The sequence below is a fragment of the Zosterops lateralis genome (assembly GCF_965231275.1).
Source record: "Zosterops lateralis genome assembly, chromosome: 3".
Taxonomy (NCBI): Eukaryota; Metazoa; Chordata; class Aves; order Passeriformes; family Zosteropidae; genus Zosterops; species Zosterops lateralis.
Genome location: NC_139764.1, coordinates 99977240 through 99994393, shown reverse-complemented (window position 1 = coordinate 99994393; position 17154 = coordinate 99977240). Strand labels below are relative to the sequence as shown.

Sequence of the window (17154 nt, the reverse complement as noted above, 5' to 3'; positions counted from 1 at the left end):
TACCAAGCCATTGACTATTTAAAACTACAGCCCAGTAGCCCTGAATGGCTGGAAACGGCTCATCTGCTGAGCAGATTGCGGGTGACAGTCATGTCTTTGCACCTCTTGGCACTCCACCAGCAATCAGCCCACCCTTGGCTGCCTCTCCCTCCACTGATGGAGACAGTTCAGGGTGGGGAGGGACACCGAGGCAGGGATGCCCGTGGGTGGAGACACCTCGTTCTCTGAGTTTGGCAGCAAGGAGAGCCTCGAGGGGCCCATGGATCCTGGGTACACAAACCAGGACTTTGGCACTCGGATTCACCAGCAAGGGTCACGTTGCAGCTGTGACTGAAAGCCAGGGGCTGGCAAGGCCGGCTGCGAGGATCCTGGTGCTGCTCCGCCCTCCTCACAGGAGGGTCCCCAGCCCTGGCTGAGAGCTGCCCCCGGCGTGGCCTGGGAGGCACCGAGTGCAGGCACAGGTGTGTCAGGCTCTTGGAGTGATTTTTTTTTTTTTTCCCACCAGACAGCACTAAAGAAGGAAATGAGAAGCGGCCTCTTTTGTGGCTGAGATTCACTCTGGAGGGCTGCTTCTTGCCTGCCGCTCCTATGTTGCAACACAGGAAATTTGCTTCTGCTAACACCTGGTGTTGTTTCAAACAGCCAGATGGTCCTAACCTCAGTCTCCGGTAATTGATGGCCTACTTGTCTCACCCTGTAACTATCTCTCGCTTTAGACACAGATGCTGCAGCTCTCTAAATACCGTTCCACATAAAACATCCTACCTTCCTGTTTCACCTATCAATCAATGCAGTAATTCTTACAGAAACCAGGAATGGCCTGTATAAACCAGGAGACAGTGGGTGTAAGCAAGGAGAGATAAAATTATGCAGGCTTAAATTACAAACTGGATGTGTGGTTTGAAGGATTTAGGCTCGCATTGCAAAATTAGCTGGGACATAACCAGTGAGCAAACAGACATCAGGCAGTGACCCCAAAAGCAAATGTTAGCTCACACAAGCCAGGATGCCCTGGGTATGTACTGCTCTCTGTTACAGAGACTAATGCTAATTTGGTGCATCTCTGCACCAGCCTAAACCACTGCTCATTTCCAGCAAATCCAAATAGCCTTATACTTACCCTTTTTTTCTGGGTTTTTCTGATAGACGGTTCTCTTCTAGTTGGAGTCTACTTGTAGGTGGTCTCTTACTACAAGGGATGATGATGAGGCATCCTACAAGCCACCACAGTACCAGAAGGCATTAGCCTTCATGAGTTTGAAGACCAGAAGCTTTTGCTTGGCAAATCAGGATCTGCCCCAAGCTCCCTGCTTCCTCCCAATCCTTGTTCTGAACAATCTGAAGGCTGACACCTGGGACCCTGACAACAGACTCAGGAAACAAAAGCTGATGTTACTGAGGCTACCAAGATGTTCTGCTTCCTGGCATTAAATGGAGAGAGTATTCTTCCATCTCTCTTGCTCAGCAAGGATAAAACTTGACTATCAGGTGTTCAGAAGCTGAGACACTGCTGGTGGTTCAAATATCTTTCTTGCATGACCCCTCAGTTTCATATTGCAGCATCTCTAGGCATTAAAGCCTTGCTTTCAGGGCATGTCTGGCACAGAGGAGCTGCCATCATCCCCACCTTCTGCATGGAGACATAAGGCACAAAGCACAGTGAAGGATTCACTCAGTCAACACAAGATTTCTGTGCCAGGGCATGGGCTGGATCCAGTTCCTTACTTGAAATCAGGTTTTTGCATCTGTATTAGTCCCTCTCTTTTAAGCAGGCAGTTTTGATCCTGAAATTCCCTCAGGTGTGGTATGTTACCATTCAGGTTCTCATTTGAATGTGGTTATCCCATGCTCTCAAGTTCACTGATGGACACCAGGAATGTCACTTTATAAGGTCTGCTCACAATTCTATGATGATTACTATAAGAATAAAGAGGTCAAGTATAGAATTGGGATGGACCTAGTAAAATTGAGGTTACAGTTTCATGAGACTTAAACAGAAGTATAAGGTTCTGCTTCCCTCTGTGAAAAAGTAACTCCCCAATGGAGAACAAAATAATCCCAGGAGTACAGAGAGAGGGTGGGGGTGCAGAGTCAGGAGGAACAAACAGGGAAAGTGACGTTTTCCTGTAGACAGTAAAAAAACCCCAAATCAGATCGGCCACCCATAAAACCACAGCCCTGATTTCCAAGAATTTACTAGGTCAAAAGAAATGGAAGTGATTCCATGCCAATAATGTGCAGAAAAGTAGTGCAGAGAAAGAGAAAAAATGAGCTTTGCAGAAAGGTGCAATACCTATGCAGGCTCTCAGATTGTGCAGCGAGTGCAGGAAAAAGCAATGTGTGTGTGAACAGCTCCCAAAGTCACTGTAACTCCATACAGTCTGTTACTGACACAAAACAACGCTTCCAAAAGCCACCCCACCTCATCATACTTTGAGAAATACAAATATGTCTTGTTATTTCCATTCACATAATACATGGATCAGAAAAAAGTCCACAATACAGGGCACTACATTTTTACACAATATCTGGATTCCTTCAGGAAAGGGGTAGGATACTATTGAGTCTTCCTCTTTCTTTCCTCTCAGTACACTCCCAATAAAGCTGTCTGAGCCTCACAATCTTTCCTTCCAACTGTTGTCTCTGCCAGCTTGAATTTGACAATTGAGAGGGGTAACTGGAAGGTCACATTTTAAGCATGATCAGTTGAATTTCTGCTTTCCCAATGTGCCTATTTGCCTTCAGGTATGTTTTTTTGTTCACACTTTGTTTTCCACACTTCATCTCTAAGAAGCCTGTGCTAGCAAATCTTCTAGATTTTTCTGGCCTTGTTGCAGAACTGCAGCTTCTCTAATGTGTTAATATTGCACAGGCTCCCAGCAGACAGAGGTGAAAGCAGTTCAGGACCAGAGGGTGCCTCCTCTTGAGACCAAACTGAGCTACAGATGAACTGAAGCACCTCCTGAAGCCATAGGAAGAGCTCAGCTCATCTCAAAGGCTCTGGAAAGAGAGGTCCCAATATCTCATTACCAGTCAGCTGGGACATGCATGAGGAAAGGAACCACTGCCAGACCCAAGCCCCAGACTTGGCTCTTCCCAGGTCCAGCACAGACATGTGAGCAAAGCATCAGGGCATGAGCCCCAGCCCTGGCACACAGCTGCTTGTCCAGTGTCCTGTGACCTCAGCCAGGGCACCCAGCCCTCACCCAGGCAAGGTCTGGGCACAGTGTGAGGGTCAGCAGAGGCCAGCAGTCCCCCTGTGTTCAGGCAGGCAGCTGGACACCGGCCAAGCGAGCCCGTTGGTGCGGGCGCCAAAAACGATCCCTACCCTTTACTGGGCAGCAATTTATTTGCACAGACATAGCCACGAGCTTGAAATATAAATAGTTGTATCTAGCAATGGGGAATGGAAACTGTCCTGGTCATTGGTTTTGATGTATTTATGGCTGTTTTTAACGTAAATCTAAGTTTTCAGTGCTAACGGTCCAAGCCTGCTGAGGATTCTCTCCTTCCGCCACCATATTTTGGCAAAAATCAAAACCAAATACATTCACAACTCCTACCTCCTTGCCTCCAGTATTCTGAAGGGATGAAAGGGATCATGAATTGGATGGAAATCTGTAGCCCTCACTATTCACACTTCAGACTGCAATCATAGCTGTGCATATCTGAGCAGCCATCCAGATGCTAATGGAGCTGATCCTGTGACAGTAAGATTAGATAAAGGCCTCTACCATTGAATTTTTGGATATTTATTCCCTATAAATTGAAGGGCCAACACATATTGAGATACCAAGGGAAATATCTTTTTTTGCCTCTGTTAACAGCAATGTTCTAAGATAAAGCTGTTATTTTAAAACATGACTTATTTTCACTTTTCACTAGTGTTTTTAACTGTCCTGAAAAGAAGGATGTTTATACAATTTGCAAAGAAACATGAACTGTTCTACTCCATTTACATTTCTTTGTTCCAAAATGTATTCCTCTTGTTGAGATTCCAGCAGACAAGGAAAGCAGACACAGCGGTTACTTTCCAATGTGAAACTTAAAACCACAATCTCCTGCTCAGAAAACACAGAATGAGTCACAGGAAGGGGCCACTTGCTTGCAAAACTCATTAAAAGCAAGGCAAGGCAAAATGGATTTCCTGTATCAATAAATAGATTGCTGGCAGTAGGCAGAACACCTGACAGTGCTGGAGGCTAAAAATTGGTCCAAGGGTAACCATTAGTAAAGTCAGATCAATTCTTCAGCTCAGAAACTGTATCTCTCCAGTACACAGTTTTCTTGGAATTAGTTGGCTTAATCCAGTGGAGTGTTTAAGAATATGTGTAAGTTTCAGCTCAGGGAGGGATGAGTTAAACACTTGCTAAAATAGCCTGAAAAATGATGATGTCTGTATTTATTCACTGAAGCAAGCTGTATTAAGAGGATGCACGCATGGTACCACCAAGGTGCAGACATTGCAGGTGAAAGTTTCATGAAATAATAATAAAAGAAGTCCTAGTCTTTACCTAAGCTTAAAATTTAGCTGTAATTGCAACTTTGTTTTGCTGTTATCAGTACTCCTTGGACACTTGAGCATAGAATTGCTTTCGTTCAGTATTATTCTCTTCTGTCTGGCAAATGAAGCCAAAATGGCCTTCTGATATCTTTTGTGCAGCACAGACACACAGGATATCAGGCTGCACTACTTAGGGGGCAAAAGGCAGAGCTCAGCACCACCCAGGGTCAGCACAGGAGCAGGAATAAGAAGGTGCTTTTTGGCCATTTGTTCTGTTTTTGTTCCTTTTCTCTAGTTCCCCCTAGAAAAAAAACCCTTATTTCTCATTTTACCTTTATTTTTCTCCCTCACTTCCCAATGGCTGGAAAGGTCTGATGAAGGTCTCTTCCCAAAGCATCCAACAGCTGTAATTCCTCAGCACCGTCTCTTGGCTCCAATTTACAAGTAGCCCTTTGATTGCATATTTGCAAAATGCTACTGAACACAATGAGTGCCTGTATTTTACTGCAAGCACAAGAGTGAGACTACCTAAGGTCATGGCACCATGAGTATATTCCCTTCACCACCATACTTTGCTGGACTTGTATGAAAAGAAAGAAAAAAAAATAAACTAAGAAAAACCTTCCGACTTCACCTTTTCATGCACTCATAAAAGAGCTGAAAGTTATACTAGCTGTATTTTTAGGCACTAGCTCTTAACATCAACCGTCTTCTGTCTCTTGCAGTGAATTATCCTGAGGTACATGATGGCATATGCAATGCATATTAGATTAAGGCTATCTGTTTCTAAGGGTGAAAATGTAGTATTCAGTAAATATTCCCTACCTTCCCCATGGCATCAAAAGACCCTCCACAACTTTATGGTCTTTGCTCCTAAGGAGCTTCCTCCCTCAGACTGTTATATCTCTAGTATCGATGGGATATTCCAGGAGCAATCAGTGTGTCCTTATAAAGTTTGGTTTGCTGATGCAAAAGCACCATTTCTCTGACTTTTAATTAAAAGGGCACCTTCATTGCAAAATCTGTCTCCAGAGCTCCAGGGTAAATGTTTATACAAGGCAGAGACATACAGAAAATAGAGAAGACTGAAGAAGCAGTGACTGCAGGCTGCCCAAATACAGCTGCCCTTGTATTTTTAACAGAGAACTTGAGATGCCACAGAGCCTTATCAACCCCAAACATCTTTGTTTTCATACCAGCACGCACAAGCCTGGCAGTATCACTACACTGCAGTGAGTCTGCTCAGCAAACCTGGCAGTGGGAGCAAAAGGCAGCTCTCTGTTCTCAGGGGCAGGAGGAAACAAAGGTTACTGGCTCTTGCCCAGGAGGATGGCCTATGCTGAAGAAGAGAAGCCCCAAAAAGTAGACTATCTCATTGCCATGGATGACAACATCCCCATTCAAAACAGATGGACAGCTTTTGCTTAGGTCACACTAGGAATCAGACAAAAGGAAGATTCAAAAAATTCTGGGGTGGGGTAGGATTCCTGACTGCTCCAATTTGCTCCAGTTCCTGTCTGGTTGCACTTGGCTCCAAGGTGCTGTTCCTATGTCCCAAAACAGCCAGAGCTCAGATCCTGGCCTCATCTCCCTCAGCAAACTCTTTCAGTTTTAAAAGGCTCTGCATAAAACACTGCAGCTTAACAGCAAAAATGATGTAAGTTACACTGGATTGCCCCAGTAAGAGACAGGCAGTGGAGACTGGAGATACAAAAGCCATGCTTTACAGCTTCAGCAGTTCTGTAAAAGCACTCTGTCATTATCAAAGAATACAGAAACAAAGAAAAGTCAGGAAAAAAAATTTATTTTTGCCTTTATTACAATATATTTTTCTACCCTTGTTGCATTCATTAGATCAAAACGAAGTGTTAAAACTATTTTCATCACTGCAGTAGCACATACATATACAGAGTAAACACTGTATATAAATAGACTTTCAAATAATAACAAACCATATCTACAAGTAAAAAATACCCAATACCTCTTTCTCCTCCTTCCCCAAATTACAGCAGTGGCATTTTGTCTTAAGCATAACTAATGTCACAAGTACAATTTTCTTTCCCTCCCATGACCCATCTAGAATGGTGTGGTCATCAGCATGAAGAAAATAAACATTAGTCACTCCTCACTGCTGCATATTCTAGTTTTTGTGTATTGTATGAATAAAATTTACTGTGATTTAATGTGTCTGCATACTTAACATATTCTTTCTGTAACAAAACCCAGCATTACACTGCAAGCAAGGTTGATTTTTTCTCTTTCACAGAAAGAGTAGCAATTTTTTTAAACCATACCTTTTTCTTCTACATGAATTAACAAAGCAGTTTAAATATTATGCTAAAATTATTCAGCTACCAAATCAAAATGTCTTATACTTTCTGGAAAAGTATGGTGATGTTTCTAGCAGGTGAAACCATTGATTTTCATGTTAGTGTCTTTTTTGTCAGTAAATTTGTCAAAAGTTACAGCAACACATATTCCTGACACTGTTCAGCTATATTTCAATTTCAGATACAAAGGGGGATGCAGCAAGTCAGAAGTGAAGTGCTAAACGTCACAGAATCACAGAAAAGTTGGTCATGAGGGGACCCCTGGAGGTCATGCAATCCAACTTCAGCCTTGAAGCAGATGGTTACCACCACTAGATCAAGTCAGCCATAACACTTTTAACCAAATCTTGAAAAACTCTGGGACAGATTCTGCAGCATCTCAGGTAACCTGTACCAGCACTGCACTGTGGCCACAATCTCACAGAATTAAAACAGTTCCTCGTTCACACTATCATTTGGTTTTAAATACTAAAAGCCTATTTATTAAGTTATAAATAAATATATCAAAGGCTTTAACTGTGGAGAACTTTCAGGGACCCTCTTTTCTGTGTGTAGTATCTTGGGAAAATGGACTTTAACTACTGTTAAAGATAAAACCCACAAAACTGACAGTCTCTCAGTAAAGAGAAGGGTTGGTTTTATTTTATATATTTTACATAATAAATGGCTTGAAATAGGCCTTTACCAAAACTGAATTTAAACAGGATGCAGCTAGTACATTCATCCATTTATTCAATCATTCATGACAAGTATTAATAGATAATTAAAGGAAAGTGCAGCTATATTTAGAGATGCAACCATCTCAGTTTGGCAATCTGCAATCCCCACTGATTGTCTTTCAGAATATTCACTCCATATTTCTTACACCTTGAAGTAAAAAGATATATAGATTTTCTTTAAACTTTCAGGAGAACATAGTCAGTTCTGAGTTGTCAAACACTTATTTCTTCCTCTTTGTGTCTAATCCTGGTATGTCCAATGTGGCCATTTACCTTGCCTGAAGTAGCAACATTCACGTGAAAGGAAGACTTATGGAGGGCTCTCCACTGCACACTGCAGCTATATAAAGCATTGCACTTGTTTTCATTACTGTTGAAGGCACAGAGAAATCATAAATTGGCCCACTAACATCCCAGATAAAGTCTTTAGCAGTAAAACTTAGAAAATCCCTACCAGAGAGTTACTGTCCTATCTACATTGCTATCACTCTTGACACGCAAAATCAGAATTTGCTGTCACAGAACAAATGTGATACTGAGCAGCCATTTCCAAATTTCTGGGTGATAACCAACAATCATAATCACATCTTAAAATTCCTCCTGGACCACTCTGCCTTCCTGTTACTAAGCTCCTAAGTGAAAACACTACAAAGCAGCTGCAAAACATGTACCATAGCCCCAGATCACAAGCTGGCAGAGACCACAGCTTGTGAAACACCAGTGTAGTCATACTGAAATACAATGCACATAGAAGCCCATGATGCCATTTTCAGCATTTCAGAAAGCAATTAGACTTTTCAGTATACTTCAAAAGGGAAAATAATGTTTCTTTCCTAACTACAACACATTTGAAATCATTTGGCATGTGGGCACTTGGAGTCCATATTTTAAGTACCACATTGTGTAAAGGCAGACCACTTGGAAAATATTATCAACTGATCCACAGTATTGCTTTTAGTGCACACAGTTCAATCTTAAGGCTGTCAAAAGCAATATCTACAGCTTGTGTCTGGATAAATAAGGAAAAAAAAAGAAAAATGAGGAGTTTTTATTACCTTAAAGGAGAGTAAATTGCACTAGAAGTATTTATTCTTTATGATATAAAACAAAGCAAAAAATTCATATAGTAAAAACCTGAGATGCATCATTCACAAGCATCAAAATTCACATTTTAACCAAAATATTTCAAACAAAACTATTCCATTTTGATATTTTTGGCTCAGTAACAAACCTTTGACCTCAGCACACTGTGAATAGGAAAGATGTGTTTACTGAAAATCACCCACTTCAGTAAGGTGGGCACTATCCACAGTGACCTGTATCTTCCACTTGCACACTAACCTCTATCCAAAAAGCTACTCTTGAAACATGATAGTTCTCAAACTGAGAAAGACTGGAAGAATCCGGCCATCCTATTTCATTTACTTTCTATTTAGATTACATATAATTTATTTCCTCAGAAATGTCCCATGTCAAAACAGGCTGGAATAAATCAAACACAGCTCAATTGGTTTTGACAGCTACACTGATTTACATCTGCTGAGGATCTAGACCAGTAATTAACTCTTAAACAAACAGTTGTTGGTCAAGCAAGGGGAGAGGAGAAGAATAATTTGTTCCTTCAGAGAGAAGAATTTTAATATATAGATTGCAATCCCTGTCTGTGTCACCAGATAATGTCAGGAATGGTGAGCACCTTCAGTTCCCTTACTGGCAAGGTTTCTGACAGGATGGAAGATGGCTTCAGTGATGCAAAACAAATGTGGAATTACTTTACAACCTTATGGCATGTTTAACTGCAACTCCAACATCACTGCACTTTTAACTGACCTTATATAATGAAAGTGCATGGCAAAATTTGAGGAGCTGGGAGAGGACCTAGAAAAACAACTCCTATTCCTAGCGAGACTCCTCTTGTCTGAAACCTGACTAGTTATGAAAAAGCATTCCTAAGTTTGCTCACAACAGAAGAATAAAATGCTCACAACTTCACAGATTCCAACTGAACTGTCAACAGCAAAAGCCAAGTGATGCCCTTTCAACACAAGCCAACCCATTCTTTCAGGTGAGACCAACAATGTGGAGATGGGGTTAAGATGAGGCTGGATGTACATCCTGAGTTTCAAACGGTGGCAGAGGTTCTCTCCAGTAGGTGAACTGGCTGTAGGTGTCAGAACAAGGGAAATCTGAAGAATGACTTCTTTTCAGCAAAGGGAAAATGTGATCTACCACTTCACAGAGTCTGACATAGCTGGAAAATAAAAAAAATTAAAAGAATGCTGAACCATTTCAGATCATCTTATTTTCAACTTTCCTAAAGTCCCCAAACACTAAGACATGACTACATTTAAAAACAGACAAGGTGGACAAGTCACCCTCCTCAAAGGAATAAAACTAAACTTAATTTTGGTGCCCAGCTTCCAGAAATGTTTCACAGTTAGGGTAAGAAATTCATTCTAATCCTTTCATTCTAACAAATGATACTTACCTAGTGAGAAACAGATGCCATTTTACACCCAGATCATCTGCTAAAATATTCAAGCACCACATTCTGCTTCTCCATTTCTGTCCAGCTTGGCTCAAGCAGCTCCCTGCTCAACTGATTACTTATACTTTATACACATATGGCTCCCCTTCAATTAAGGACATCAACACTTAACAATACTAAAAGCCATTCCAGTGTTAGGGGCTACCAGTGCCTAAGCATCTTGCTGGGAGCACTTGACCCTCTCTTCAGATTTGTTTTCTGGCTCTTCTAGATAGGAGATCCAGAAAAAAGGAAATTTTTAAAAGGCCAAGAAAAGGCAGATGGCGCCAGCAAACTAGTGAGTCTCATTTTTATGCAGATTAAATCATCCACTTCTAAATCTTTTACATGATTAAAGAAGATGGAATATATTATATTAAAATAAAAATCTTTCTGTCAGTATAACTGAAGGAAAGTGGAAACTCTGTATTTTATTCCAAATCTTTTTTGTTTTAAGTATTTTAAGGAATCTTAATTACTAAAATTGAATGGATCTTTGGGCAACTCGAGTCATAAGTTAGCACAGCAAATTAATTTAGTCTAGAAAGTGTTAGGGATAAGAGATTACTTACGATGAGATGTTTGTCTTTGCATGCTCTTGTATAAGTTCTCCTTTGGGGTTAACTGTAAATATCCTGTTTAAAGAAACCCCCACCTGTTTGTATGAATAAACATCCTAAAAAGAATATAAAAGAAGAAAAGTCAAAATTCTGCCTTAGCAAAATCATGTGTAGTCTTACTGTAATATGTTACATAAAAGGACATATTACATTGAATTGGCACTAAATTTACCTAGTTATTGTGTGCCTGAAATTCTCCATTATGTTACAAATGAGGTCAATCTAATGAAATGTTCACAAAACAGACAATTTGCTGCTAGGTAAAATGTTTGCCACTTCAGTTTAAACTGTTAATCAAAATCATGTTCATTTTTTCAGTAACGTTCCTTGACACAACAATAACATTCAGTAAAGAACAAATGACATTTGGTGTAAGAGCATTAGCACCTTCATTTTTCTTCCAGAGAATATTTAATGTCCTGTGTGTGTTGTACCAAGTATGTTACAACAGTGTGCAGAGGTCAAGATGTAACTGGCACATAAAAACAGAATAATTTTTCAAGGACAAGTCCACAGAATTCATAGCAAATATGTCTATACTAAAGCCATCACTTACTCTTGAGTTCAGATTTGTGGCATGTTCATATGTGATACTCTATGTCAGAGCAAGGGGAAAAGAAGGGAGAGCAAGAAATACATGCCAAAACAGCAGCAGTGAGGCCCAGCAGGTAATGCAGATAAAATTAAGAGAAGTACAATCAGAAGTCAGAATTAAGAATGCCTTCTAAGAAATTCAGATTGTTAAGGAAAACAATAAATAAATTTTGATCTGTTCTGAAGAAAAACTTGACAAAACCAAAGTTGAAAATATCTCCTAGAAGATCAGAACAAAACCAATTTCCATTTTGTTAATGTAAATCATTGTTTTAAACGCCAAGATGGTGAAAAACTGAAATGTTAATGAAGCCTCAAAGTTTATTTTTATATTTATATTGTAAAAGCTGTTAAAAAAATTAAGTAACTGAACAAAAATCAAGTCATTTCAAGAATTCAGCATCATGGCAGTCCACACACTCTCTACACCTGTAACACCCACGTGTACAGAAAATTCCCTGAATTTGTGCTTGGAAAAACCAAACCAAACACAGGAAACCCACAGCAGAAAACTGAGAAAGCTGTGATCCTGAGCTGTACAAGGCATGTGGCACGTCACACACCTGAAGCCTGCACTCTCTGGCAGCAAGCATGGGAGTGAGCTACCAGTAATTACTTTAGTAATTACTTTAGTAACTTACTGTTTTACTTGAAATTTTATTAAAATAATTATTTCAATGCATGTTTCCCTGAGGTTCAAAAAAATGGAACTAGAGGTAGTTATTATCCATAACAAAACATTACAGAAGTTTTTTAAATGATATTTCATAATCATATGTTTAAAGGTGCCTTGATAATGGAAACTAAGCTGCCTATAAAATAACAATTCAGTACAGCAGTGGGATAGTGAGGACCTCTGTCACCTCTGACACAATGCTTTTAGAAAAGGGATAATCCCATGCCAGGGTCCTCCCTCAGGCCAAGACTGTTTCCTTTTCTAGATGTATAACAGCATTTTTTGGTCTAGGGCAGGAGCAGGAGCCTTCTATAGCCCAAATATCCAGTCTTCCCATGGGTGACAGAGATCTGTCTTTCCTTTCCTATATGTCCAATATATCACTTTCCATACAAAGTAGAACCTTTTGACTTCAATGGGACATTCAAGGTCTTTTGAGTGTACTTGAAGTGTAAGTCCCATCAATATTAATCTGAAATATTTTCTATCTGCCCACAGGTATCCCGCTGACTCTCTGTCTGTGTGGATTAAAATAAGATCTACACAAGTTTAACTGCTAATTTATGCAGACATAACATAGTTACTTTGCTGCTCTTCCATCTCTGAATCCTGTATTGTGGTATTTTTGAGGAAGAACCTTAACATTTTCCTCTGTATAGGGCCCAATAAAATGTTCCTAATTCTCATTTAAAGCCTCTAGGTTCTAATACAACAGAACCATGAAATAACAGCAACGTTTCTGTTCTCTGCAATAGAAATAAATTCAGCTATTACTTACAGCAGGTCTGTTTCCAAAAGCAGCATAAAAGGGTTCTGTGTTAGGATAAAACAAATTTTTGATGTCAGTCAAACACTGAACTTTAAATTTTTCTGGCTTCTTTTCTATGACCTCCCTGAAATGATAAAAAAAAAGGGAAGCTGAATAAGCATACATTAAATGTTCCACAAACCATTTTATGTTCTTTATTCAACATTTTCACTCAGCTAGATACTACTGCATAGCATCCATCCTTCTCCAATAAATCTTTTAGAAGTCAGATTGCCCATGAAGACATAACAGTATTCCCAAGTTTACATAATGGACACAGTAAATAAATCCTCTGAAATAAGGTAACTTCTATTGAAACCTACATTACAATGATGGCTGCTGAGCAAAGATAGCAGATTACAGGGAGCAGCTGCTAAATCAATCCTTATGAGGCATAAACTCTTACCAAGTAAACTGCCTCCTGAGAACTGCAGAATGATTCATAGATTATACTAGCCCTCACTGTTTATGGTGCTTTTTAAAAAAAATTATTTTTAAAAGGACTGCAATCACCGTATGTGCTAGAAGCACCTCAGCCTGTTAAGAACAGAATTACAGTCAGGTTCTCCAGCACTGCTAATGAGCAAAAGTTAAAGAATAAAGGAATCTTCTACTTCTCTTCAGCTGCTCCTTACAGAATAGAGAATTCATTAATGAACAGAGGAGTTCTCATCTCTTTGCAAAAGCCCTTTCACAACAGCTTCTCTTGGCAAGAAGACTGAACAGGTGGCAGAGTCTGGAGTTCCCATAACATAGGAAGATGCCAACATGACATAAAAGCACTTAAGAAGCTCAGAATCCAAGATCCGAGCACCAACACATATGTCAAGGAAGATGTGAATAGTACAGAAGCTTCATAGGAGTAAAGCAACCCATTTGAACCACAGATCCATGGATAAATCCATGTCTGGGAATGTCCAAAAGATGAATAAAACCACCTTTACTCAGTCTCACATACACCTGATCTCAGATTTACAAGGATTAAATCCATGGATAAAACAGTAAAGTCATTTATTGCCCACACACCTCAGCAGTTACAAGAGTGTACACTGATAATTCTAAATGTATTTCTAGATACAAGGAGCATAAGATAACAGTAACTACATTTCACTGCATTTATTACTTATTCAGTCTGAGAAGCACACTGTAATACCTCCATGGTTTTTTATATTTAGAACATGACTGGTAAGACAGCCTGTAGCATGTCACTCAATCAGGAGAACATCTGAACAACCTTCCATTAAAAATTCTAATGAAATATATCCTGTCACAGCAGCTTTTAACAGCTTAAAATATTTTCAGTAATCACTTGACATGCTTTGCTGAATTAGGCAGAAGGTACAATATTCATAATCTGTGCTGTTATTATTCACTCACCACAGTTCAACACCTAGAGAAGATAACACTGTCCTCACAGAATCCCACAGTGCAGTCAAGCATATTAAAAAGTTAATTTTGTTTTCATATGAATTTCTTTGAAATCCACCAAAAAATAAACTTCCATAAAAATATACTTATGTCAACTGGAGTACCGTACAGATAAAGACAAGAGTGATGGCTATGAAAATGTCCACATTTCTCCCACAGCTAAATATGAACACACAATGTTAAACACATGAAGTCACCAAGCACTACCTACTGGTAAACAGTGAACACAGCTGTGCCTTAATATACATCTAAGATAAAAACTAGGCAAAAACCAGGTATTGAGTAAGTACTGAATTTTGGTCTTTCTCTAATGGAATTTCTTCTTAATTAAACTTTGCACCAATATGTAAAAGAAAAAATTAAATTATGAATTATTTCAAGCATTCCCATTTAAACTCATAATTCAGCCTCCATCAACCTCAGAGTTTCCTCTTCTATAAAAGTGAAATCACATTACCTGTGAAGAGCTGAGAATAGGCTGCTTGGACTCAGCAAAACTGGCCCCTGAGGTAGCACAGTTCCTCTTTCATTGACCCAGTGCAAGTATCCTCTGGTCATGCCCGCCATTCCAATAGCTCGTGCTGAGCAGTACAAAAATTTATATCCATTTCTGTGAGCAGATACAAAAGAAGAAACTACTGTAAAAATAAAGCAGGTGTTTAGGTATTAATAATTTGGGGAGTTTACTTTTGCATGAATCAAATCATCACTGTTAAACAGTCATGTTTAACCCAGACTTAATTTAAAAGGAGTAAAAACATTTATGCCAGAGACCTGGATAATTGAAACCCATCTAGCCCCACTGCATTTAGTGATTACACCTGAAGAGGGCTCATTTATCTCTGCTCCTCTCAGGACTTATGACTCCTTATGGTTACCTTTCCACCCCTGTGTGGTGGAACCACTGTCCTTAGAATTAACTGAAAAGACATCTGCAAAGAGGAAAACACTTGGCATAAAGCAGACAATGGTATATTGGCCTTTCTTGTATTAAGTGTTGCATTTCTGCCTCTTGGGCCTCTACAAAAAAAGATGTGCAGCAGTAACATATTCCTCAAGCTGGAACAACTTGAGCTTCAAAACACAGTATGAGAAGTAATCTTTAACTTGATACTGAAATGAAATTTTGGCATAAGATACAGGTTGCCTTTGATTCTGAACAGAATCATATCTGATATTATTTTAACTTAATAGCAGCTTACTTTCCAATTCCTATTAAAAATTATTTTTCATAAAATAAAGAAATACTGTATTCAGTGCACGTATGGTCATTAGATCTAACTATTAAGCATTTATATGGTGTTCAGCTGTAATATCTAGCCTCAACATAATTAACTCAGTAATTTGAAGACCAACATGACTCAAATCTATTTTTCCCCTATGCTTATGATCATCAAAGCCCTAACAACTGATAAAGCTGGCAGGCATAGAAATAACAACTGCAATTAAAAAAATTAATTAACATTTTCACCAAATGTAATGCAGAGGTTATACACAGAATTCAGCATGTGAACTCCCAGTCTGTCCTGTCTTTTTTGTGAACACATATATCTAACACACAGACAAGTGTCTCTGGCATAATTTAGGTTCCAACATCCATAATTTATAATTCATCATCCATGTAAAACAAAAAGTAATAAATGAACCTTAGCATGACTCTAACACACAGAAAAATCAGATTAACTAAGAGGAAAGTTGTGACGTGTACCAGAGGCTCTCCAAACATTTATGGTAATTTAAATATATAAGAAAAGCTGACATTATTGCAAGAAAAGAAAACAGCAATCACTAATCTTCCTTGTGAAAATAAATATCAAATACTTCATCTGATCCCATTCAGACATCAATTCACTCTCCCTCATTTGCTTTTCTTCTCTCAATTGGTAATTACAAAAATCACCATACTATGTCCCTGATTCTCTGGTGTACACAATACAAAACGTATCCAGGGAACCAACAACACACCTGTACTTTTCACCAGCCTTGTTCACCTAGAGGCACTCCCACACACCACCACACGTGAGCTGATATGGTCTAATTGTTTTTCTCCTGTTCATACTCATCAGAGGAAACATCCCCATTGTTTTGGAATAAATTGCTCTAGGTCATACCTGTATATAATATTAACAACATTAACTGACCTAGAGAATAGCTGACATACTGTTTCCTGATACTTCAAGAGCTAATGGGAAATTTTTTTCTTTTCTAAGCATGGTTAGATCCTAGGCATATTGAACATGCTCATCCTTCTCCAAGAATTACACAGGATGTAAAAGCCACAAGTAAACATGATGAATCCAAGTCCTTTACCTGCTCCAGTGGCATGGAAGGTATTTATTACTGTGGACCAGAAGATCAGTGCAGGTCACTTACCGGGCTATATTACAGCAGCTAAAGCACTGATGTTGCCAGGTTAAAGCCTTTTCCTTAGGTCCTTCACAGCATGGTCCTTACTGACTTTCATTAAATTTAATTTGCATTTTAAGCAATTTTTACTTATCACCTGCTCTCAAAATTAACCAATGACACAAATATTTTAAAACTAATCATTCATAATCTTGCAATTTAACAATGGATTAGCAGCACCTACATACAGAAATAAAAAATCCATACAATCAGCAGAAGATCATCATCAATGCCTTTGAAGCTTGTTATAATAAAATAAAATAATAATAATATTAGCAGTGGGTATCTAAAATGGATAGATTTCTAGTCAAGATAAGGCATTGGGCTGTGGTTTCAGGATGAGATTTATCTTGCTTGATTTGAAGCCTCATGTTCAGACAGTTCAAATCAAAGCTGTTTCACTGAACTCCCCTTCTACTCACTGGAAAGAAAGGGAACTCTCCCAAACAGATTCATTCCATACATTTTAGGTTCCATTCCTCATAACTCCAGGTAAGTTGAGTAAAGCAAGAAAAATTCCAACTACAGCGACCACCCTGGGC

At 39.2% G+C, this 17154-nt stretch overlaps 1 protein-coding gene across 2 annotated transcripts in view; it reads right to left on the bottom strand.

Moving 5' to 3' along the window:
- Positions 1-6304: 6304 nt before the first annotated feature.
- The window catches only part of LPIN1 (lipin 1), an 80430-nt gene continuing 69580 nt past the window's right edge, over positions 6305-17154 (bottom strand). For both annotated transcript variants that reach the window (XM_083858490.1, XM_083858491.1), the window contains 4 exons: positions 14664-14816; positions 12749-12863; positions 10653-10756; positions 6305-9804 (listed from right to left, as the gene is read on the bottom strand). In XM_083858490.1, coding sequence (XP_083714616.1) covers positions 9645-9804; positions 10653-10756; positions 12749-12863; positions 14664-14816 — 532 coding nt within the window. In that variant the 3' untranslated portion in view covers positions 6305-9644. The remainder of the gene's footprint in view (positions 9805-10652; positions 10757-12748; positions 12864-14663; positions 14817-17154) is intronic.